The 22,514-nt window shown below is 45.7% G+C and overlaps 4 protein-coding genes across 12 annotated transcripts; 2 read left to right on the top strand and 2 right to left on the bottom strand.

The window, feature by feature from the left end:
• Window positions 1–61: 61 nt before the first annotated feature.
• Window positions 62–4,915, bottom strand: LOC143510129 (nipped-B-like protein A). 3 transcript variants are annotated; one of them, XM_076999164.1, is made up of 4 exons: window positions 4,779–4,915; window positions 2,451–2,503; window positions 1,233–1,415; window positions 63–909 (listed from the first exon to the last, which is right to left on the bottom strand). In XM_076999164.1, the coding sequence occupies exons 3-4, from the start codon at window positions 1,401–1,403 to the stop codon at window positions 541–543; spliced, it is 540 nt and encodes a 179-aa protein (XP_076855279.1). In that variant the 5' UTR covers window positions 1,404–1,415; window positions 2,451–2,503; window positions 4,779–4,915; the 3' UTR covers window positions 63–540. The 3 variants fall into 3 exon arrangements, with proteins under 3 accessions (XP_076855280.1, XP_076855279.1, XP_076855278.1); XM_076999163.1 differs by having other exon boundaries at window positions 2,451–2,541; window positions 4,779–4,897; XM_076999165.1 differs by lacking the exon at window positions 2,451–2,503 and having other exon boundaries at window positions 62–909; window positions 4,779–4,886.
• On the top strand, window positions 4,807–11,175 carry LOC143510127 (homeodomain-interacting protein kinase 2-like). 3 transcript variants are annotated; one of them, XM_076999162.1, is made up of 11 exons: window positions 4,807–5,514; window positions 5,816–6,189; window positions 6,832–6,955; window positions 7,592–7,711; window positions 7,813–7,899; window positions 8,176–8,357; window positions 8,496–8,658; window positions 8,903–8,979; window positions 9,127–9,523; window positions 9,794–9,851; window positions 10,036–11,175. In XM_076999162.1, exons 1-9 carry the CDS (start codon window positions 4,807–4,809, stop codon window positions 9,281–9,283), a joined length of 1,992 nt encoding a protein of 663 aa, XP_076855277.1. In that variant the 3' UTR covers window positions 9,284–9,523; window positions 9,794–9,851; window positions 10,036–11,175. The 3 variants fall into 3 exon arrangements, with proteins under 3 accessions (XP_076855277.1, XP_076855276.1, XP_076855275.1); XM_076999161.1 differs by having other exon boundaries at window positions 9,121–9,523; window positions 9,797–9,851; window positions 10,036–11,173; XM_076999160.1 differs by having other exon boundaries at window positions 9,121–9,523; window positions 10,036–11,173.
• A 588-nt stretch (window positions 11,176–11,763) lies between these two features.
• On the bottom strand, window positions 11,764–16,432 carry LOC143510125 (nipped-B-like protein A). 3 transcript variants are annotated; one of them, XM_076999158.1, is made up of 4 exons: window positions 16,296–16,432; window positions 13,968–14,020; window positions 12,750–12,932; window positions 11,764–12,426 (listed from the first exon to the last, which is right to left on the bottom strand). In XM_076999158.1, the coding sequence occupies exons 3-4, from the start codon at window positions 12,918–12,920 to the stop codon at window positions 12,058–12,060; spliced, it is 540 nt and encodes a 179-aa protein (XP_076855273.1). In that variant the 5' UTR covers window positions 12,921–12,932; window positions 13,968–14,020; window positions 16,296–16,432; the 3' UTR covers window positions 11,764–12,057. The 3 variants fall into 3 exon arrangements, with proteins under 3 accessions (XP_076855273.1, XP_076855272.1, XP_076855274.1); XM_076999157.1 differs by having other exon boundaries at window positions 13,968–14,058; window positions 16,296–16,415; XM_076999159.1 differs by lacking the exon at window positions 13,968–14,020 and having other exon boundaries at window positions 16,296–16,403.
• LOC143510124 (homeodomain-interacting protein kinase 2-like) lies at window positions 16,324–22,410 on the top strand. Of its 3 annotated transcripts, none has more exons than XM_076999156.1 (11): window positions 16,324–17,031; window positions 17,333–17,706; window positions 18,349–18,472; window positions 19,109–19,228; window positions 19,330–19,416; window positions 19,693–19,874; window positions 20,013–20,175; window positions 20,408–20,484; window positions 20,634–21,030; window positions 21,306–21,363; window positions 21,548–22,410. In XM_076999156.1, exons 1-9 carry the CDS (start codon window positions 16,324–16,326, stop codon window positions 20,788–20,790), a joined length of 1,992 nt encoding a protein of 663 aa, XP_076855271.1. In that variant the 3' UTR covers window positions 20,791–21,030; window positions 21,306–21,363; window positions 21,548–22,410. The 3 variants fall into 3 exon arrangements, with proteins under 3 accessions (XP_076855271.1, XP_076855270.1, XP_076855269.1); XM_076999155.1 differs by having other exon boundaries at window positions 20,628–21,030; window positions 21,309–21,363; XM_076999154.1 differs by having other exon boundaries at window positions 20,628–21,030.
• The last annotated feature ends 104 nt before the right edge of the window (window positions 22,411–22,514 follow it).

The following is a 22,514-nucleotide window of genomic DNA, read 5'->3' as shown; positions in this document are numbered from 1 at the left end:
AATATAAAGAGAGGTACAAAATGTATTGCAGTACGTGTTCCATAAGAGGCCCATGGGTCAGCCAGAGCTGGGGTGGCTGCTCTAGCAAACGCGTGGCCTTATACTGCATGCTTTACACAATAAATTATAGCCACGCTCTGTTATCATACAAAAATCAACAGCAGCTCCATAGAGAAGAGCCAAGCTATAGAAAGCCATCTGGCACTAAGAAAGAAAAAAAAGAATTTTTTAAAACATGAACAAACTAATTTTCTTCACCATTCAGTAAATATTTAAATTTCTTTTAAACAATATTTTCTGTTAAAATTTGATACAGGAATAGAGGAGCAGCACCCATACAAATGTTTCTCAAAACACCTCAGTGGCGTGTTATGACAACACACACACACACACACACACGCACTGCAAGCCTGTAGTGTAACTGATCAGAAGGGTCTCAAATGGGGAGATGAGGAATTGTGAGTGTGTGTTCACATTTGGCTGACGGTAAAGCTGTTGTGTGTGAAGAGTGTGTGTGTGTGTGCATGTCCATGTGTGAGATTAGCTGGGGTTCCGGTCCTTGCTGGCATACAGAGCTCTCAGCGTCTGAGCCAGTTTATGGCTAAGTTTGTTGGCGGTGGTCAGCGTGATCTTTCTGTAGATGATGTCGGTGAGGCGGACGGTCTCCACCCAGGGCACCAGCTTGCGTCCCTCCTTACGGCGAGCTTCGCTCCAGGCGCTGGAGAAAGACCCAGCCATCCAGCGCACGCTGTAGCCGTCCGCCGTGCGCTCCAGCACGCGGCCCAGCTGCGGTCTGTTCCGGTACTGTGGGCAGTGCAGGGCCACGATGTCCAGAGCGCTCACGGACAGGCTCATGTTAGCCAGCACGGCGTCCGCACTCTCCCCCGCCTTCCTCCCACGCCCAGACACCTGCAGGGGGCGCAAGCGCACAGTAACCCACCTGTGAGAAATCTCTCTTATTTGCGCTGTGACAATAAAGATAAACCTCAGTCCATAACCTGTCCAGAACACACTAATGTGAAACCTCAGTCCATAACATGTCCAGAACACACTAATGTGAAACCTCAGTCCAGAACCTGTCCAGAACACACTAATGTGAAACCTCAGTCCAGAACCTGTCCAGAACACACTAATGTGAAACCTCAGTCCAGAACACCATAAGTATATCATGTGTAAAGACAAACATCAGTCCTTTTTTTGGCATCAGTTAAATAATGTGTGCGTGTCCTTACTCCTGCTGTCCTCTCGTCCCCCTCACTGTCGTACTCGTCCATCTGGGCTTGGTGGTGGTTGTGTAGTTTTGCTCCACCTGTCCCCTCCAGCAGGGCGGAGATGGCTTTGTTCCGAACGGCAGCAGCGTTCTCCCCTACCTCCTCCTCTTCATCAGGATCAAGATGTTCCATCAACAGCTTAAACTGCAACACACACACACAAACACATATCAGCATTCACAATTGTACACAAACATGTCACATTTGACAGCAGTTAAGGGCTAGAACATGCTCTGTCAGTTCACAGATTTGTAAAATACCACAAGTACCTATGTTTAAAAGTAGAAGTGGCCATCATGTGACTGGCTGACCCACTTCTACCTAGGTAACCCTTCATCTGAGAGACTATACTAAAGACGCCACCTTTCCCACTATAAAACATTCTGCAAAATGAGTCTTAAAAAGCCAAGTAAACACACCAATAACCAAAATACAAATGGTCAGTTTTACCCCATTTCTATGGTAACCTCTTGAGACACACTTAGCCCCACTGGGCATTGTGACCTCCAGGGAAAGACCACCATCTGTCACCACGTATGGTTTAACACAGGATCACCAGATCTGTCACCACGTATGGTTTTACCAGATCCTGCAGCCCCACAGGAACCCCACATCCTGCAAGCCCCACACTATTAACACCAACACCATTAGTGTAAAGGCAAAAAAATTACTTGGGTATTTACAAAACCAGTCAATGCTACAGAGAAAATTATAATATCTTTATAATATAGAATAAAATGTAATACTTAATACTAGTGGTGGGCCGTTAACGCCATTAACGCCGATAATGTCGGCCTTTATCGGCGTTAACGGCCCACCACTTCTTAATACTCATCTTATTATAAACAGATAATAATGATAGCTGTACACTATATGGCTCTCCTAGCCTGCTAGTGCTAAAAGAGAGCTTATATGAAGTCTATCAAACAGACTCTGCTCAACTTTAGCCAGCTGGTGTTAGCAGCTAAAGAAAACTAGATAGTTTGTTTGGGAACTAGCAAAGACTTCCATGTCTTATCTATCAGAGGCTAGCAGGGCTGCTAGAGTAAGTGAAAATGTGAGCTGACCACCATTTTAGCATGTCATTCTTCTAAGATATAAATAAAACTATGAAGTGAAGTCTTTGACTTACAGCAGAGCTATAACATTAATTAATGTTATATTTTAAAAAGGTCTTACCGTTTTTAGCTGGAGTACAAAAAGTTGGGGGACAGCAGCTCAAAACGTGGTGTCTGGAGTCCATGAGGTGAAAAGTGGGTGGAAGTGTAAGCTAATTGAAAACAACAACCACCTAATGAGTAAAATCTATCAATTTTCTGTATCCTTGAAGTAGGCCTAACCAATAAAATTTAAGTAAAGTATACTCAATGTGTCACAGTTAATTTTATTAAAGCAAAATTGTGTAAAATACAATTAATAAACACATTACATTTGTTGAATTAGACTCAATTTGATTTTTAACTACAACTCCTTATTTATTATGTATTGGTAACTTTTAATTATTTAGTAAACATTAATTAACCCCAGTCCCACTTTTTACAGTGTATGCTAATATTTTAATATGTATAAATGATAAATAAAAGCTTTGCAATTTAAGCATGACTACAGTAAGTGTAAAAAAATATGCGCACACTGAATAAGAGTATCAAATACTTTTAAGACATGTTTGCGTTGCATGAATTCATAAAGCAGCTTTGTTTGTAGCCAGATACATATATATGTTATAGCTGTTTAAAGGAGGGAGCACCTTTAACCTGAAGAATTAGAATTGAGCTGTTTTATCAGAGACAGGATCGTTGCAGCAAATTCTGGGCCCTATACACTCTCAATGTCAGTGGGCCCTTATAAATGCCAGTAAACGAGGCACATGAGCAAAATGGGCTCCTCTCCCTACTCGGGCCCTGGTTAGTCAGGTCCACTTTTCCCCCCACTACCACACCCATGATCAGAGATATTCAGAAAATACATATCAGAGATGATTTCAATAAAAATCATAAAAGTGATTGTGATATAATAATGCTAAGATTGAATCCAATGACTTTAACCAGTAATTTAAAAATTAGTTTTCTACGTCGTACCCCACATACATAAATTACAAGTCGGTTGTGCTCCGCTAATTATGAGGGGCCCGTCTAAACCAAAAATGCCAGGGCCAATTTTTTGTCCCAGTCCAGCCCTGCCCTCATATGTGCTTCTCTGTTAAAACTTTCAATGCAGACAGACACTAATCAACTATAACTCTTTGCCAACCCAGAGTGTAATAATGCAGGAAAAAATCAGTTGTCTTATAAAATATTCATGTTAAGGAAATTTCTACTGGATCAGGTTTCCTAGATTATTGTGATTTCGCTAAAAACAGGAAAGCTCCGTATACACACGTGAGACGAACACTGTCTACTATGCATTCTCCCTCCTCAGTTTCTCAGTGTGTCCAAATGTACTGTGAACATGTGATAACGGAGTAAAGGAGATCGGACTGGCCTCTCTCCTCAGAGTTCCTGTTATATACGAGACTCTCTTGCTTTTTTACTTTTGTAATAAATCTCTCTTTTAACCACGTCTGGGTCCTCATCTATTTTCAGGAAATTTCCACGACAATAAGAAATGTACCATCCTCTTGTAATTCCAGCGGGAAACTCGAGAGCGCATGAAGACGTTAAGATTGTGGGTTTTGAAAAGAAACTGCCATTAAATAAAATATTTGCCAATCCTAACCAAACTAGCATATATCTTAATTATATATGAATACGTCAACAATCGTATTACCAAACACGGTCTCGCTGGGTTATATAGATATGTGCGTTACCTTTTTTGTACCTTTATGCGTTTTGATTTTTCAGCCCGTTCATAACGTTTAGTATTGTATTACAGTTATCCAACACAACTCCCATGTGCATGCAAATATTCAAAGAATATCATATCTTTAAATAAATAATATATGGTTTATTTGTAATGTCTGATTTCAGAATCTGGATTCATTATTTGGGTATCCTATTTGAAATGACTAGGTCATTGTACTGCTTTGGGTACTGATAATGTGATCGTTTGGGAGGGGGGGGACTAGGTAATAACTAGCTAGCTAATTGGAGAAAAAGCAAAACTATAGCTGGCTACCCAAACACGCACATTTACAACATTGCTGTTGTTTTGTGTATTGTTTTGAACTCAAACGTTACGACCTTATATTTGATCCTATATGCTAATAAAGCAGCGCTGCATAGCGCGTTGTGGTGCGTGTTACCGTCACGAAGAATCCGTAGAATTGTAAAGGATATTTCCTGGAAACCGCGTTTATATTACGCGTTGTCAGAAACACAACAATATTTATGTTTGATTCCCAATGAATTCCGTCTTGTATTCTACAGATATTTCTTCGGAAAGATTGTTATAAAGTTAGCTAACCATACGAGCTAAATACGATTTCAGATTGTTCGTTTAACCGTTATCTACCAGTGTTTTAGTTTTAAAGTTATATATAACCCCTAATTGGATTTTTTTGTAAAGTACCTGTCGAAACGAAGTAGATTTGACAAAAATGGCCGGTCGAGGTCAGCCTAAGAGGAGAAGGTTATCATCTAAAGGTTTGACCTCCCAGCTCCAAGTTTTATCCCGGGATGTGAGCGGTCAGGCGGGTGAGAGCAGCTACTACCTGCAGTGCCCTGACCATACGGGGGCGCCCTCTCCCGCGGATTCAACATTCAACCCTAACTATAACTCAGCTGCCGTGGTCTCTCCCTCCTCTGGAGCCGAGCACAGGCAGACTGGGTTCTGTGCTGCCAACATCACCAGCAGCATCTCAAGACCTTCGTGGTCTTCGTCCTCCTCTTGGTGGCCTTCATCCTCCTCTTTGTGGTCTTCGTCCTCCTCTTCATCTTCGCCTAGCCGGCAGGGTGTAGACGTAGCGTTGGCCTCGCAGAGTGGCAACGCCTACCGGAAGCGCGGTGGACTCAAGAGGAAGAACAGAGAGGCAGACAGCAGCGACAGTGTGCTGACCCTGGAGGAGCTCTCCGCCCCTGGGCTTTCCAACCGCATGGCCTGGGGCGAGGCTTCCACCACCATCGACTACCATCTAGAGCAGCACGAGGTCCTCTGCTCTGTCTCCAACAGATACGAGGTGCTGGAGTTCCTGGGCTGTGGGGCTTTTGGCCAGGTGGCCAAGTGCTGGAAGCTCGGCACCAATGAAACAGTCGCCATCAAGATCTTAAAAGATCACCCTTACTTTGCCCGCCAGGGCCAGATCGAGGTGGGAAAATTGTGCCTGATTTAACTGAGGTTTTGAGAATCGGTTGTAGCCCTGATTCTGATGTTGCTTTGTTCCTGCTCTAATAAGATGTAATAGGCTGATATTGACTAAGACTGTGCAGTTTGTAATCAGGGGTAATTTCCCTCTGTAAAAGAGCATCTGTCAAATATAGCAAAAGTAAATGTCTGAAGGGAGCCATGCAGTAAATGGGTTGATGTTATTGAAGTTACGTAACATATTAGCCCTTGAACGCTGTGCCCACGTGAATTAACACCTGTCCCATCTTCCCCCATCTGCTCAGATGAGCATCCTGAGCCGTCTGAGCACGGAGAACGCAGACGAGTTCAACATTGTGCGCTGGTACGAGTGCTTCCAGCACAGGAACCACATATGCCTGGTCTTTGAGATGCTGGGGCAGAGCCTGTACGACTTCCTGAAGCACAGCGAGTTCAGCCCGCTGCCGCTGAAGTACATCCGGCCCATGTTACAGCAGCTGGCCACCGCGCTCTTGAAGCTAAAGAGTCTGGGCCTGATCCACACCGACCTCAAGCCCGACAACATCATGCTGGTGGACCCCGTCAGGCAGCCGTACCGCATTAAGGTTATCGACTTCGGCTCTGCCACCCACGTCTCCGACGCCGTGTGCTCCTCCTACCTACAGACCAGATACTACCGGTGAGTGATGCAGCCTGAGGGGCGTTGGAAACAGACGCATGGTAGCGGGAATTGGTTCCTCTCGAGTGTGCTTGAGAGTTGAACTGCCCGTTGCGGACGGCTGTGGTGACACGGCTATTCAGTAAAATCGTGATAAGCCTTACGATGAACTGCAACACGTTTGATTGCCGTTTGATTTATAAGTGATGTATTTTTAACTGGATCATGTATGTGTAATTTATCCAAACACCAATGAATATCCTAATATATTCAGTGCCTGAGAAGTTAAGATGCTCTCAGCACATATAAAAATTTTATTTTTGGTTGGTTTTATGCTTCGGGCTTTGGTAATATCAGTATAGGGTAAGTGTACTGCTCCATTGTAGTTACACCATGGCAGTGTTGTTCTGTATTTACGTAGTGGAGAACAACACATCAGTATGTAGTGCCAGTGTGTTGGTGAACTTGGCTCCACTCAGGTTACTCTACTGTAGTAGATGGGTAATGCACAGGCCAGTATTGCGCTACCAATTTAAAGCTTAAAGCTTTTACATTTTCACTAATTAATTCATCACTCTGTGTTAAAGTGAGTACCTTTGAATCACAACAAACTAGAGTATCATGCTAGACGTTATGATGGACGTTTTTGTGTTTTTGGTCCAGATCGCCCGAGATCATCCTGGGTCTCCCTTTCTGCGAGGCCATTGATATGTGGTCCCTGGGCTGTGTCATCGCCGAGCTCTTCCTGGGCTGGCCCCTGTATCCTGGAGCATCTGAATATGATCAGGTCAGCCCACGGGCCTCGGACCCGAACCTCGCCTTTCTCACGCTGTCCTTATTCACGAAGCATCAAAGAACAGCGCTGATTCAGAGTCTGCTTTCCCACCTCCTTTCCAGAACTTCCTCGCTGTGTAATAAAGATGTAAATCTTGTTTGGGAGAAGAGTGGTGTTGCTAATGGTGATGGACACCCTTAAACTATGCAGCTTGTTAGCTGGTCCCTGATGACTGGCAAGGAAGAGACTATGAATGATTTTTGGGGAACCAACAAAACAATGAACTCAAATGTGATCTTTGGGCTCTTTAGGTCTGAGATGTGTTTTCTGGCTGTAATTGGTAATCTAATAAGAGCTGTTTACAGTAGTGCTAGAAATATTGTCTTGCAGTGGAAGAAAATCTCTGGTTTTATGACAGTGGAATTCTAAGCTGGGTCCAGGTGAAGTTCCCAGTACAACAGGGTTGACTGGTGCAAGGTGTTTTAGGAATGCGAGGCCCTTACGGCTTTGTGGCCGTAGTGACATGTAGGGTTCGGATTTTTAGAGTAGTTGTCTTTGCTAGCTCGTCTTCAGGATCCATATATGAACGTAAAATAAAGTCATCCCATCATACCATAAAATCATACCTCCTGTGTGCTGTCGCCGCAGATCCGGTACATCTCCCAGACGCAGGGCCTTCCACCAGAGAACCTCCTGAGCGCGGGAACCAAGACCGGATGCTACTTCCACAGGGGCTCTGGCTCCAGCTACCATCTGTGGAGACTCAAGGTCCCCCATCCTTCGTGTGCCATGTGTTCGCTTCATAAGAGAATTGTAATGGCACCTGACGGTACACCTGAATATTTTTTTTCTGCTTCTATGTTCCCCAGACGCCTTTGGAGCATAAGGTGGAGCTTGGCGTCGAGTCCAGAGAGACCAGGAAATATATTTTCAACTGTCTCGACGACATGATGCAGGTTAGTTGTGCTCTTGTTCACCTTATCGCACGCTTTGCATCACTGCAACAAAGAGCACAAAGAGCACTAGCTGCTGGTGGAGCATGTAGAGAAGGTCTTGGCTCTGAGTTCAAGGGTTTGAGGGTTCGTGCTCTCATAATAAGTGTATGTAAGTTGCAACAGCGCCTTAGAAATGCAGAGAAACGCACGCCGATTTTGCTGCTGAAACAGCATCTTAGGCACATCGTCGCCCTCTGCTGGCGCATAATATAACCTACCGGTTCGTCTCCCATGCAGGTCAACATGCCCAGTCTAGAAAGCAGAGACATTCTAGTGGAGAAGGCTGACCGGCGTGAGTTCATGGACCTGCTGAAAAAGATGCTGACGCTGGACGCAGAGCACCGAATCACGCCGATGGAGACCCTCAGCCACACGTTTGTCACCATGGCTCACCTTCCCCACCTCCCTCACAGTGCACAGTGAGTGTGTACAGGGCCGTCCCTCCGTCTCACACAGTCCTGCTGTGTTCCAGCTCCGACACACGCAGGACGGTTTGCTTGTCGATCATTATGCAGGGCTCTTTGTCTGTCTCACTCTCTCTCTCTCTCACTTTGCAGTGTAAAGTCCTGCTTTCAGAACATGGAGATCTGTAAGCGGACGTGCACGGGCTTCAACAGCAGCAGAGGCCTGTTCGGCAGTGGAGGCGGGGCCGGGGGCGCGGCCAGTACTGACGCCAACCTCCCAGTCACCTTCAACAGCCAGATTGGCCAACACAGCCAGGTGGGCCTGCCAGCACAAGCTTGTAGTGTGTTGCACCAGTGTCCCCAAACCTACAGCTCATATAAAATGACTGCAGGCGTTCAGATAAGAAATTACTCACCGGAACTGTGTTTTTCAGCTATGTTTGAAGGGTTTTGTCATTAAGTACATTTTGCCCTGTTTGTTGGGTGTGTGTGTGTGTGTGTGTGTGTGTGTGTGTGTGTGTGTGTGTGTGTGTGTGTCCTCTGCCACGCACCCATATCAGCCCATCATTATCTGGTACATGCCCAGCATCATTATCATCTCCAGCGGCACAGAGGACGACGCCAACCTGCCCACCAGGTGCACTCCCTGCAAACTCCGTTGCTCCGCCTCCTGAGCCTCTGAGCTCGGTGTTTGCTGCAAATTCCTTTGATGAGTTCCTTCATATCGGTCACCCTTCTGCTTGGTCACCTTGTGGTTTTTAAACGCCCCCCCCCCCAGTTGCAGCGTGAACCAGCGGGTGGATGACATCAGCTGTGGGACCGTGCGGGACTCTGACTCGTCCACCTGCAGCCTGCTCAGCCCCAGGCACCTGCTCACCTTTATGGACAACGTCACCAAGTCGCTGGCCATGGCCATGGCCTCGGCGAAGGCCCTGCCCTGAGAGGGCAGGGCACCAGGTGAGTCCTCGTCCCAAGTGCTCTGCCTCTCCCATCCCTCCGGCTCTGTCGACAGGCCTCTGCCGTGCCATTGATCAATGTCTCACATCCCCATATAGAGTCGAGCGCCGCGGCCTCCGGGCGGTCCAAGAAGACTTCGGTTGTGCCCCCTGCCAGAGCAGCCCTGCCCGACGCTGAGAGACAGAGCCGCGTCCACCAAGTCTCAGCCTCTCAACCTGAGCCAGGTAGAGCGTCTGTAGAGCAGTTTGCCTTCACACGCTGCAGCTGCTGTCACACTTCGTAATACACTTCACACTGGCCCATAGAAATTCTCAGCTTCGCTTTGCTGTCTTATCCACACTCTGCTCATCAGCTTCATTTAAGATCATTTTCTAGTAGGCCTGTCGGATTGCAAAGCTTTGAGTCTGACCGGTGCATTGATTTGCTGGAATACTGTATATGTTGGCCAGAGTATGTTGTATATATTCACAGTTTTATATATTCACTTTTCCCAGCAGCAGCACCGGCGTCCCACTCCCCAACAGTCATAGTCAGAGAGACCCTCAAAAAAAGGTTTGTTAGTACTTCAGGTTTTTAAATTCCAGTTCTTGTATGTCATGTCTTGTTTTGTACATCTTTTATGTCGGTGGGAAGTGCTGTTGTCAGCTTATTTGTAAAAATCTGGTGTAGACCAGAGTGTAGTTCAGCTGGGGTATTGATATCTCACTGCCATTTTGTGTCTTGGCTCCTCCTACAGGTCCAGCAGTCTGTGATCATCTCATGACAGGTCAGGAGGCCACTCCCCCTGGCGCCAGTCCAACTACCCCTCAGACTCTTCTTACCTGAAATAAATGGGCTTTGAAAAACTGATTAAGATGATGGTGGATAAGCCCATGATCCACTGGGTCCTGGACTACCTGTCTGCTAGACCCCAGTATGTGAGAACTGGAACCTGCCAGTCTGATCGTCTGGTCAGCAACATCGGTGCTCCACAGGGAACTGTGCTCTCCCCCTTCCTTTTCACCCTGTACACCACTGACGTCCAGTACAGGTCTGACCACTGTCACCTTCGGAAATTTTCTTACGACTCAGTGGTGGTTGGGTGCATCAAAGACGAACAGGAAGGACAATACAGAGACCTTGTTGACAGATTTGTTGGGTGGTGTAAAAGGAACCACTTGATCATCAATGTGACCAAAACCAAGGAGATGGTGGTGGACTTCAGAAGGAAGAGGCCCACAATCTGCCCTGTCACCATCATGGGTCAGGACGTTGAGCTGGTTGACTCCTACACTGATGCTTTCTGAGACGACTCAGGTCCTTTAATGTGTGCAGCAAGTTGGTGGAGATCTTCTACCAGTCTGTTGTTGCTGGTGCTATCTTCTTTGCAGCAGTCTGCTGGGGAAGCAGCATCAGGGGACTGATGGTCAGACAGAGGAGCACCTTTAGCAACAGACTCATCCAGCTCCACTCCAACAAAGATCGGTACAGGAGCTCATTCGTGCCAACTGTGATCACACTGTACAACAGCTCTCCACTGTGCCAGTCGTTATTTCAGTGGAAGTGTTTAAATAAAAAGAATTTATTGATACAATTGAATGTGTGAGTGCAATCAGTGAGATATTACAAGGCAAACATGAAAACAATTGGCCCCAGCGACACTATTTTTGAGCTTTTTTTGCACTCTTTTGTACATAGTCATGTAAAATGTAGGTAACATTGTTCTTTACCACTGGAAATAAGTGGCAAAACAAAGAGCCATTTGACTGACTCTTTATGAAGAGCTGAGCCAAAAGATCCGGTTCCCTAAAAAGAGATGAAATTCCCATCACTAACTGGTACTTACTGCACAATTCTGATGCCACTATCTTGCACATTTCATCTTCAATCTCATGTAATTTTGATATCTATTGCTTTCATACTGTTATTTCATATCTTCAAATCTATTTAATTCTATATATATAATATATTCATTACTTCTGATACCATAATTATTGTTCTTGCTCTCATTGTAACTGTGCTGCTGTAATAACCAACTTTCCCTCTGGGATTAATAAAGTTCTATCTAACTATCTATCTATCTATCTATCTATCTATCTATCTATCTATCTAGAGAATTTCATTACTTCAGTGTCTGGGCTTTTGTTGTTTGTTTGTCCATTTTTGTTTGTTTTAGCATACTTTTATTATATTTTTTTTATGATGTTTATTATGTAGACCGACACAAGAATGAGACATGAATATAAAGAGAGGTACAAAATGTATTGCAGTACGTGTTCCATAAGAGGCCCATGGGTCAGCCAGAGCTGGGGTGGCTGCTCTAGCAAACGCGTGGCCTTATACTGCATGCTTTACACAATAAATTATAGCCACGCTCTGTTATCATACAAAAATCAACAGCAGCTCCATAGAGAAGAGCCAAGCTATAGAAAGCCATCTGGCACTAAGAAAGAAAAAAAAGATTTTTTTAAAACATGAACAAACTAATTTTCTTCACCATTCAGTAAATATTTAAATTTCTTTTAAACAATATTTTCTGTTAAAATTTGATACAGGAATAGAGGAGCAGCACCCATACAAATGTTTCTCAAAACACCTCAGTGGCGTGTTATGACAACACACACACACACACACACACGCACTGCAAGCCTGTAGTGTAACTGATCAGAAGGGTCTCAAATGGGGAGATGAGGAATTGTGAGTGTGTGTTCACATTTGGCTGACGGTAAAGCTGTTGTGTGTGAAGAGTGTGTGTGTGTGTGCATGTCCATGTGTGAGATTAGCTGGGGTTCCGGTCCTTGCTGGCATACAGAGCTCTCAGCGTCTGAGCCAGTTTATGGCTAAGTTTGTTGGCGGTGGTCAGCGTGATCTTTCTGTAGATGATGTCGGTGAGGCGGACGGTCTCCACCCAGGGCACCAGCTTGCGTCCCTCCTTACGGCGAGCTTCGCTCCAGGCGCTGGAGAAAGACCCAGCCATCCAGCGCACGCTGTAGCCGTCCGCCGTGCGCTCCAGCACGCGGCCCAGCTGCGGTCTGTTCCGGTACTGTGGGCAGTGCAGGGCCACGATGTCCAGAGCGCTCACGGACAGGCTCATGTTAGCCAGCACGGCGTCCGCACTCTCCCCCGCCTTCCTCCCACGCCCAGACACCTGCAGGGGGCGCAAGCGCACAGTAACCCACCTGTGAGAAATCTCTCTTATTTGCGCTGTGACAATAAAGATAAACCTCAGTCCATAACCTGTCCAGAACACACTAATGTGAAACCTCAGTCCATAACATGTCCAGAACACACTAATGTGAAACCTCAGTCCAGAACCTGTCCAGAACACACTAATGTGAAACCTCAGTCCAGAACCTGTCCAGAACACACTAATGTGAAACCTCAGTCCAGAACACCATAAGTATATCATGTGTAAAGACAAACATCAGTCCTTTTTTTGGCATCAGTTAAATAATGTGTGCGTGTCCTTACTCCTGCTGTCCTCTCGTCCCCCTCACTGTCGTACTCGTCCATCTGGGCTTGGTGGTGGTTGTGTAGTTTTGCTCCACCTGTCCCCTCCAGCAGGGCGGAGATGGCTTTGTTCCGAACGGCAGCAGCGTTCTCCCCTACCTCCTCCTCTTCATCAGGATCAAGATGTTCCATCAACAGCTTAAACTGCAACACACACACACAAACACATATCAGCATTCACAATTGTACACAAACATGTCACATTTGACAGCAGTTAAGGGCTAGAACATGCTCTGTCAGTTCACAGATTTGTAAAATACCACAAGTACCTATGTTTAAAAGTAGAAGTGGCCATCATGTGACTGGCTGACCCACTTCTACCTAGGTAACCCTTCATCTGAGAGACTATACTAAAGACGCCACCTTTCCCACTATAAAACATTCTGCAAAATGAGTCTTAAAAAGCCAAGTAAACACACCAATAACCAAAATACAAATGGTCAGTTTTACCCCATTTCTATGGTAACCTCTTGAGACACACTTAGCCCCACTGGGCATTGTGACCTCCAGGGAAAGACCACCATCTGTCACCACGTATGGTTTAACACAGGATCACCAGATCTGTCACCACGTATGGTTTTACCAGATCCTGCAGCCCCACAGGAACCCCACATCCTGCAAGCCCCACACTATTAACACCAACACCATTAGTGTAAAGGCAAAAAAATTACTTGGGTATTTACAAAACCAGTCAATGCTACAGAGAAAATTATAATATCTTTATAATATAGAATAAAATGTAATACTTAATACTAGTGGTGGGCCGTTAACGCCATTAACGCCGATAATGTCGGCCTTTATCGGCGTTAACGGCCCACCACTTCTTAATACTCATCTTATTATAAACAGATAATAATGATAGCTGTACACTATATGGCTCTCCTAGCCTGCTAGTGCTAAAAGAGAGCTTATATGAAGTCTATCAAACAGACTCTGCTCAACTTTAGCCAGCTGGTGTTAGCAGCTAAAGAAAACTAGATAGTTTGTTTGGGAACTAGCAAAGACTTCCATGTCTTATCTATCAGAGGCTAGCAGGGCTGCTAGAGTAAGTGAAAATGTGAGCTGACCACCATTTTAGCATGTCATTCTTCTAAGATATAAATAAAACTATGAAGTGAAGTCTTTGACTTACAGCAGAGCTATAACATTAATTAATGTTATATTTTAAAAAGGTCTTACCGTTTTTAGCTGGAGTACAAAAAGTTGGGGGACAGCAGCTCAAAACGTGGTGTCTGGAGTCCATGAGGTGAAAAGTGGGTGGAAGTGTAAGCTAATTGAAAACAACAACCACCTAATGAGTAAAATCTATCAATTTTCTGTATCCTTGAAGTAGGCCTAACCAATAAAATTTAAGTAAAGTATACTCAATGTGTCACAGTTAATTTTATTAAAGCAAAATTGTGTAAAATACAATTAATAAACACATTACATTTGTTGAATTAGACTCAATTTGATTTTTAACTACAACTCCTTATTTATTATGTATTGGTAACTTTTAATTATTTAGTAAACATTAATTAACCCCAGTCCCACTTTTTACAGTGTATGCTAATATTTTAATATGTATAAATGATAAATAAAAGCTTTGCAATTTAAGCATGACTACAGTAAGTGTAAAAAAATATGCGCACACTGAATAAGAGTATCAAATACTTTTAAGACATGTTTGCGTTGCATGAATTCATAAAGCAGCTTTGTTTGTAGCCAGATACATATATATGTTATAGCTGTTTAAAGGAGGGAGCACCTTTAACCTGAAGAATTAGAATTGAGCTGTTTTATCAGAGACAGGATCGTTGCAGCAAATTCTGGGCCCTATACACTCTCAATGTCAGTGGGCCCTTATAAATGCCAGTAAACGAGGCACATGAGCAAAATGGGCTCCTCTCCCTACTCGGGCCCTGGTTAGTCAGGTCCACTTTTCCCCCCACTACCACACCCATGATCAGAGATATTCAGAAAATACATATCAGAGATGATTTCAATAAAAATCATAAAAGTGATTGTGATATAATAATGCTAAGATTGAATCCAATGACTTTAACCAGTAATTTAAAAATTAGTTTTCTACGTCGTACCCCACATACATAAATTACAAGTCGGTTGTGCTCCGCTAATTATGAGGGGCCCGTCTAAACCAAAAATGCCAGGGCCAATTTTTTGTCCCAGTCCAGCCCTGCCCTCATATGTGCTTCTCTGTTAAAACTCTCAATGCAGACAGACACTAATCAACTATAACTCTTTGCCAACCCAGAGTGTAATAATGCAGGAAAAAATCAGTTGTCTTATAAAATATTCATGTTAAGGAAATTTCTACTGGATCAGGTTTCCTAGATTATTGTGATTTCGCTAAAAACAGGAAAGCTCCGTATACACACGTGAGACGAACACTGTCTACTATGCATTCTCCCTCCTCAGTTTCTCAGTGTGTCCAAATGTACTGTGAACATGTGATAACGGAGTAAAGGAGATCGGACTGGCCTCTCTCCTCAGAGTTCCTGTTATATACGAGACTCTCTTGCTTTTTTACTTTTGTAATAAATCTCTCTTTTAACCACGTCTGGGTCCTCATCTATTTTCAGGAAATTTCCACGACAATAAGAAATGTACCATCCTCTTGTAATTCCAGCGGGAAACTCGAGAGCGCATGAAGACGTTAAGATTGTGGGTTTTGAAAAGAAACTGCCATTAAATAAAATATTTGCCAATCCTAACCAAACTAGCATATATCTTAATTATATATGAATACGTCAACAATCGTATTACCAAACACGGTCTCGCTGGGTTATATAGATATGTGCGTTACCTTTTTTGTACCTTTATGCGTTTTGATTTTTCAGCCCGTTCATAACGTTTAGTATTGTATTACAGTTATCCAACACAACTCCCATGTGCATGCAAATATTCAAAGAATATCATATCTTTAAATAAATAATATATGGTTTATTTGTAATGTCTGATTTCAGAATCTGGATTCATTATTTGGGTATCCTATTTGAAATGACTAGGTCATTGTACTGCTTTGGGTACTGATAATGTGATCGTTTGGGAGGGGGGGGACTAGGTAATAACTAGCTAGCTTATTGGAGAAAAAGCAAAACTATAGCTGGCTACCCAAACACGCACATTTACAACATTGCTGTTGTTTTGTGTATTGTTTTGAACTCAAACGTTACGACCTTATATTTGATCCTATATGCTAATAAAGCAGCGCTGCATAGCGCGTTGTGGTGCGTGTTACCGTCACGAAGAATCCGTAGAATTGTAAAGGATATTTCCTGGAAACCGCGTTTATATTACGCGTTGTCAGAAACACAACAATATTTATGTTTGATTCCCAATGAATTCCGTCTTGTATTCTACAGATATTTCTTCGGAAAGATTGTTATAAAGTTAGCTAACCATACGAGCTAAATACGATTTCAGATTGTTCGTTTAACCGTTATCTACCAGTGTTTTAGTTTTAAAGTTATATATAACCCCTAATTGGATTTTTTTGTAAAGTACCTGTCGAAACGAAGTAGATTTGACAAAAATGGCCGGTCGAGGTCAGCCTAAGAGGAGAAGGTTATCATCTAAAGGTTTGACCTCCCAGCTCCAAGTTTTATCCCGGGATGTGAGCGGTCAGGCGGGTGAGAGCAGCTACTACCTGCAGTGCCCTGACCATACGGGGGCGCCCTCTCCCGCGGATTCAACATTCAACCCTAACTATAACTCAGCTGCCGTGGTCTCTCCCTCCTCTGGAGCCGAGCACAGGCAGACTGGGTTCTGTGCTGCCAACATCACCAGCAGCATCTCAAGACCTTCGTGGTCTTCGTCCTCCTCTTGGTGGCCTTCATCCTCCTCTTTGTGGTCTTCGTCCTCCTCTTCATCTTCGCCTAGCCGGCAGGGTGTAGACGTAGTGTTGGCCTCGCAGAGTGGCAACGCCTACCGGAAGCGCGGTGGACTCAAGAGGAAGAACAGAGAGGCAGACAGCAGCGACAGTGTGCTGACCCTGGAGGAGCTCTCCGCCCCTGGGCTTTCCAACCGCATGGCCTGGGGCGAGGCTTCCACCACCATCGACTACCATCTAGAGCAGCACGAGGTCCTCTGCTCTGTCTCCAACAGATACGAGGTGCTGGAGTTCCTGGGCTGTGGGGCTTTTGGCCAGGTGGCCAAGTGCTGGAAGCTCGGCACCAATGAAACAGTCGCCATCAAGATCTTAAAAGATCACCCTTACTTTGCCCGCCAGGGCCAGATCGAGGTGGGAAAATTGTGCCTGATTTAACTGAGGTTTTGAGAATCGGTTGTAGCCCTGATTCTGATGTTGCTTTGTTCCTGCTCTAATAAGATGTAATAGGCTGATATTGACTAAGACTGTGCAGTTTGTAATCAGGGGTAATTTCCCTCTGTAAAAGAGCATCTGTCAAATATAGCAAAAGTAAATGTCTGAAGGGAGCCATGCAGTAAATGGGTTGATGTTATTGAAGTTACGTAACATATTAGCCCTTGAACGCTGTGCCCACGTGAATTAACACCTGTCCCATCTTCCCCCATCTGCTCAGATGAGCATCCTGAGCCGTCTGAGCACGGAGAACGCAGACGAGTTCAACATTGTGCGCTGGTACGAGTGCTTCCAGCACAGGAACCACATATGCCTGGTCTTTGAGATGCTGGGGCAGAGCCTGTACGACTTCCTGAAGCACAGCGAGTTCAGCCCGCTGCCGCTGAAGTACATCCGGCCCATGTTACAGCAGCTGGCCACCGCGCTCTTGAAGCTAAAGAGTCTGGGCCTGATCCACACCGACCTCAAGCCCGACAACATCATGCTGGTGGACCCCGTCAGGCAGCCGTACCGCATTAAGGTTATCGACTTCGGCTCTGCCACCCACGTCTCCGACGCCGTGTGCTCCTCCTACCTACAGACCAGATACTACCGGTGAGTGATGCAGCCTGAGGGGCGTTGGAAACAGACGCATGGTAGCGGGAATTGGTTCCTCTCGAGTGTGCTTGAGAGTTGAACTGCCCGTTGCGGACGGCTGTGGTGACACGGCTATTCAGTAAAATCGTGATAAGCCTTACGATGAACTGCAACACGTTTGATTGCCGTTTGATTTATAAGTGATGTATTTTTAACTGGATCATGTATGTGTAATTTATCCAAACACCAATGAATATCCTAATATATTCAGTGCCTGAGAAGTTAAGATGCTCTCAGCACATATAAAAATTTTATTTTTGGTTGGTTTTATGCTTCGGGCTTTGGTAATATCAGTATAGGGTAAGTGTACTGCTCCATTGTAGTTACACCATGGCAGTGTTGTTCTGTATTTACGTAGTGGAGAACAACACATCAGTATGTAGTGCCAGTGTGTTGGTGAACTTGGCTCCACTCAGGTTACTCTACTGTAGTAGATGGGTAATGCACAGGCCAGTATTGCGCTACCAATTTAAAGCTTAAAGCTTTTACATTTTCACTAATTAATTCATCACTCTGTGTTAAAGTGAGTACCTTTGAATCACAACAAACTAGAGTATCATGCTAGACGTTATGATGGACGTTTTTGTGTTTTTGGTCCAGATCGCCCGAGATCATCCTGGGTCTCCCTTTCTGCGAGGCCATTGATATGTGGTCCCTGGGCTGTGTCATCGCCGAGCTCTTCCTGGGCTGGCCCCTGTATCCTGGAGCATCTGAATATGATCAGGTCAGCCCACGGGCCTCGGACCCGAACCTCGCCTTTCTCACGCTGTCCTTATTCACGAAGCATCAAAGAACAGCGCTGATTCAGAGTCTGCTTTCCCACCTCCTTTCCAGAACTTCCTCGCTGTGTAATAAAGATGTAAATCTTGTTTGGGAGAAGAGTGGTGTTGCTAATGGTGATGGACACCCTTAAACTATGCAGCTTGTTAGCTGGTCCCTGATGACTGGCAAGGAAGAGACTATGAATGATTTTTGGGGAACCAACAAAACAATGAACTCAAATGTGATCTTTGGGCTCTTTAGGTCTGAGATGTGTTTTCTGGCTGTAATTGGTAATCTAATAAGAGCTGTTTACAGTAGTGCTAGAAATATTGTCTTGCAGTGGAAGAAAATCTCTGGTTTTATGACAGTGGAATTCTAAGCTGGGTCCAGGTGAAGTTCCCAGTACAACAGGGTTGACTGGTGCAAGGTGTTTTAGGAATGCGAGGCCCTTACGGCTTTGTGGCCGTAGTGACATGTAGGGTTCGGATTTTTAGAGTAGTTGTCTTTGCTAGCTCGTCTTCAGGATCCATATATGAACGTAAAATAAAGTCATCCCATCATACCATAAAATCATACCTCCTGTGTGCTGTCGCCGCAGATCCGGTACATCTCCCAGACGCAGGGCCTTCCACCAGAGAACCTCCTGAGCGCGGGAACCAAGACCGGATGCTACTTCCACAGGGGCTCTGGCTCCAGCTACCATCTGTGGAGACTCAAGGTCCCCCATCCTTCGTGTGCCATGTGTTCGCTTCATAAGAGAATTGTAATGGCACCTGACGGTACACCTGAATATTTTTTTTCTGCTTCTATGTTCCCCAGACGCCTTTGGAGCATAAGGTGGAGCTTGGCGTCGAGTCCAGAGAGACCAGGAAATATATTTTCAACTGTCTCGACGACATGATGCAGGTTAGTTGTGCTCTTGTTCACCTTATCGCACGCTTTGCATCACTGCAACAAAGAGCACAAAGAGCACTAGCTGCTGGTGGAGCATGTAGAGAAGGTCTTGGCTCTGAGTTCAAGGGTTTGAGGGTTCGTGCTCTCATAATAAGTGTATGTAAGTTGCAACAGCGCCTTAGAAATGCAGAGAAACGCACGCCGATTTTGCTGCTGAAACAGCATCTTAGGCACATCGTCGCCCTCTGCTGGCGCATAATATAACCTACCGGTTCGTCTCCCATGCAGGTCAACATGCCCAGTCTAGAAAGCAGAGACATTCTAGTGGAGAAGGCTGACCGGCGTGAGTTCATGGACCTGCTGAAAAAGATGCTGACGCTGGACGCAGAGCACCGAATCACGCCGATGGAGACCCTCAGCCACACGTTTGTCACCATGGCTCACCTTCCCCACCTCCCTCACAGTGCACAGTGAGTGTGTACAGGGCCGTCCCTCCGTCTCACACAGTCCTGCTGTGTTCCAGCTCCGACACACGCAGGACGGTTTGCTTGTCGATCATTATGCAGGGCTCTTTGTCTGTCTCACTCTCTCTCTCTCTCACTTTGCAGTGTAAAGTCCTGCTTTCAGAACATGGAGATCTGTAAGCGGACGTGCACGGGCTTCAACAGCAGCAGAGGCCTGTTCGGCAGTGGAGGCGGGGCCGGGGGCGCGGCCAGTACTGACGCCAACCTCCCAGTCACCTTCAACAGCCAGATTGGCCAACACAGCCAGGTGGGCCTGCCAGCACAAGCTTGTAGTGTGTTGCACCAGTGTCCCCAAACCTACAGCTCATATAAAATGACTGCAGGCGTTCAGATAAGAAATTACTCACCGGAACTGTGTTTTTCAGCTATGTTTGAAGGGTTTTGTCATTAAGTACATTTTGCCCTGTTTGTTGGGTGTGTGTGTGTGTGTGTGTGTGTGTGTGTGTGTGTGTGTGTCCTCTGCCACGCACCCATATCAGCCCATCATTATCTGGTACATGCCCAGCATCATTATCATCTCCAGCGGCACAGAGGACGACGCCAACCTGCCCACCAGGTGCACTCCCTGCAAACTCCGTTGCTCCGCCTCCTGAGCCTCTGAGCTCGGTGTTTGCTGCAAATTCCTTTGATGAGTTCCTTCATATCGGTCACCCTTCTGCTTGGTCACCTTGTGGTTTTTAAACGCCCCCCCCCCCCCAGTTGCAGCGTGAACCAGCGGGTGGATGACATCAGCTGTGGGACCGTGCGGGACTCTGACTCGTCCACCTGCAGCCTGCTCAGCCCCAGGCACCTGCTCACCTTTATGGACAACGTCACCAAGTCGCTGGCCATGGCCATGGCCTCGGCGAAGGCCCTGCCCTGAGAGGGCAGGGCACCAGGTGAGTCCTCGTCCCAAGTGCTCTGCCTCTCCCATCCCTCCGGCTCTGTCGACAGGCCTCTGCCGTGCCATTGATCAATGTCTCACATCCCCATATAGAGTCGAGCGCCGCGGCCTCCGGGCGGTCCAAGAAGACTTCGGTTGTGCCCCCTGCCAGAGCAGCCCTGCCCGACGCTGAGAGACAGAGCCGCGTCCACCAAGTCTCAGCCTCTCAACCTGAGCCAGGTAGAGCGTCTGTAGAGCAGTTTGCCTTCACACGCTGCAGCTGCTGTCACACTTCGTAATACACTTCACACTGGCCCATAGAAAATCTTAGCTTCACTTTGCTGTCTTATCCACACTCTGCTCATCAGCTTCATTTAAGATCATTTTCTAGTAGGCCTGTCGGATTGCAAAGCTTTGAGTCTGACCGGTGCATTGATTTGCTGGAATACTGTACAGTATATGTTGGCCAGAGTATGTTGTATATATTCACAGTTTTATATATTCACTTTTCCCAGCAGCAGCACCGGCGTCCCACTCCCCAACAGTCATAGTCAGAGAGACCCTCAAAAAAAGGTTTGTTAGTACTTCAGGTTTTTAAATTCCAGTTCTTGTATGTCATGTCTTGTTTTGTACATATTTTATGTCGGTGGGAAGTGCTGTTGTCAGCTTATTTGTAAAAATTTGGTGTAGACCAGAGTGTAGTTCAGCTGGGGTATTGATATCTCACTGCCATTTTGTGTCTTGGCTCCTCCTACAGGTCCAGCAGTCTGTGATCATCTCATGACAGGTCAGGAGGCCGCTCCCCCTGGCGCCAGTCCAACTACCCCTCAGACTCTTCTTACCTGAAATAAATGGGCTTTGAAATAAGATGATGGTGGATAAGCCCATGATCCACTGGGTCCTGGACTACCTGTCTGCTAGACCCCAGTATGTGAGAACTGGAACCTGCCAGTCTGATCGTCTGGTCAGCAACATCGGTGCTCCACAGGGAACTGTGCTCTCCCCCTTCCTTTTCACCCTGTACACCACTGACGTCCAGTACAGGTCTGACCACTGTCACCTTCGGAAATTTTCTTACGACTCAGTGGTGGTTGGGTGCATCAAAGACGAACAGGAAGGACAATACAGAGACCTTGTTGACAGATTTGTTGGGTGGTGTAAAAGGAACCACTTGATCATCAATGTGACCAAAACCAAGGAGATGGTGGTGGACTTCAGAAGGAAGAGGCCCACAATCTGCCCTGTCACCATCATGGGTCAGGACGTTGAGCTGGTTGACTCCTACAAATACCTGGGTGTGCTGCTGGACAACAAACTGGACTGGAAGGCCAACCCTGATGCTTTCTGAGACGACTCAGGTCCTTTAATGTGTGCAGCAAGTTGGTGGAGATCTTCTACCAGTCTGTTGTTGCTGGTGCTATCTTCTTTGCAGCAGTCTGCTGGGGAAGCAGCATCAGGGGACTGATGGTCAGACAGAGGAGCACCTTTAGCAACAGACTCATCCAGCTCCACTCCAACAAAGATCGGTACAGGAGCTCATTCGTGCCAACTGTGATCACACTGTACAACAGCTCTCCACTGTGCCAGTCGTTATTTCAGTGGAAGTGTTTAAATAAAAATAATTTATTGATACAATTGAATGTGTGAGTGCAATCAGTGAGATATTACAAGGCAAACATGAAAACAGTTGGCCCCAGCAACACTATTTTTGAGCTTTTTTTGCA

Source organism: Brachyhypopomus gauderio, chromosome 3 (genome assembly GCF_052324685.1).
Source record: "Brachyhypopomus gauderio isolate BG-103 chromosome 3, BGAUD_0.2, whole genome shotgun sequence".
Taxonomy (NCBI): Eukaryota; Metazoa; Chordata; class Actinopteri; order Gymnotiformes; family Hypopomidae; genus Brachyhypopomus; species Brachyhypopomus gauderio.
Note: the sequence above shows the minus strand (reverse complement) of the source record. Positions and strands in the feature narration are given on the sequence as shown.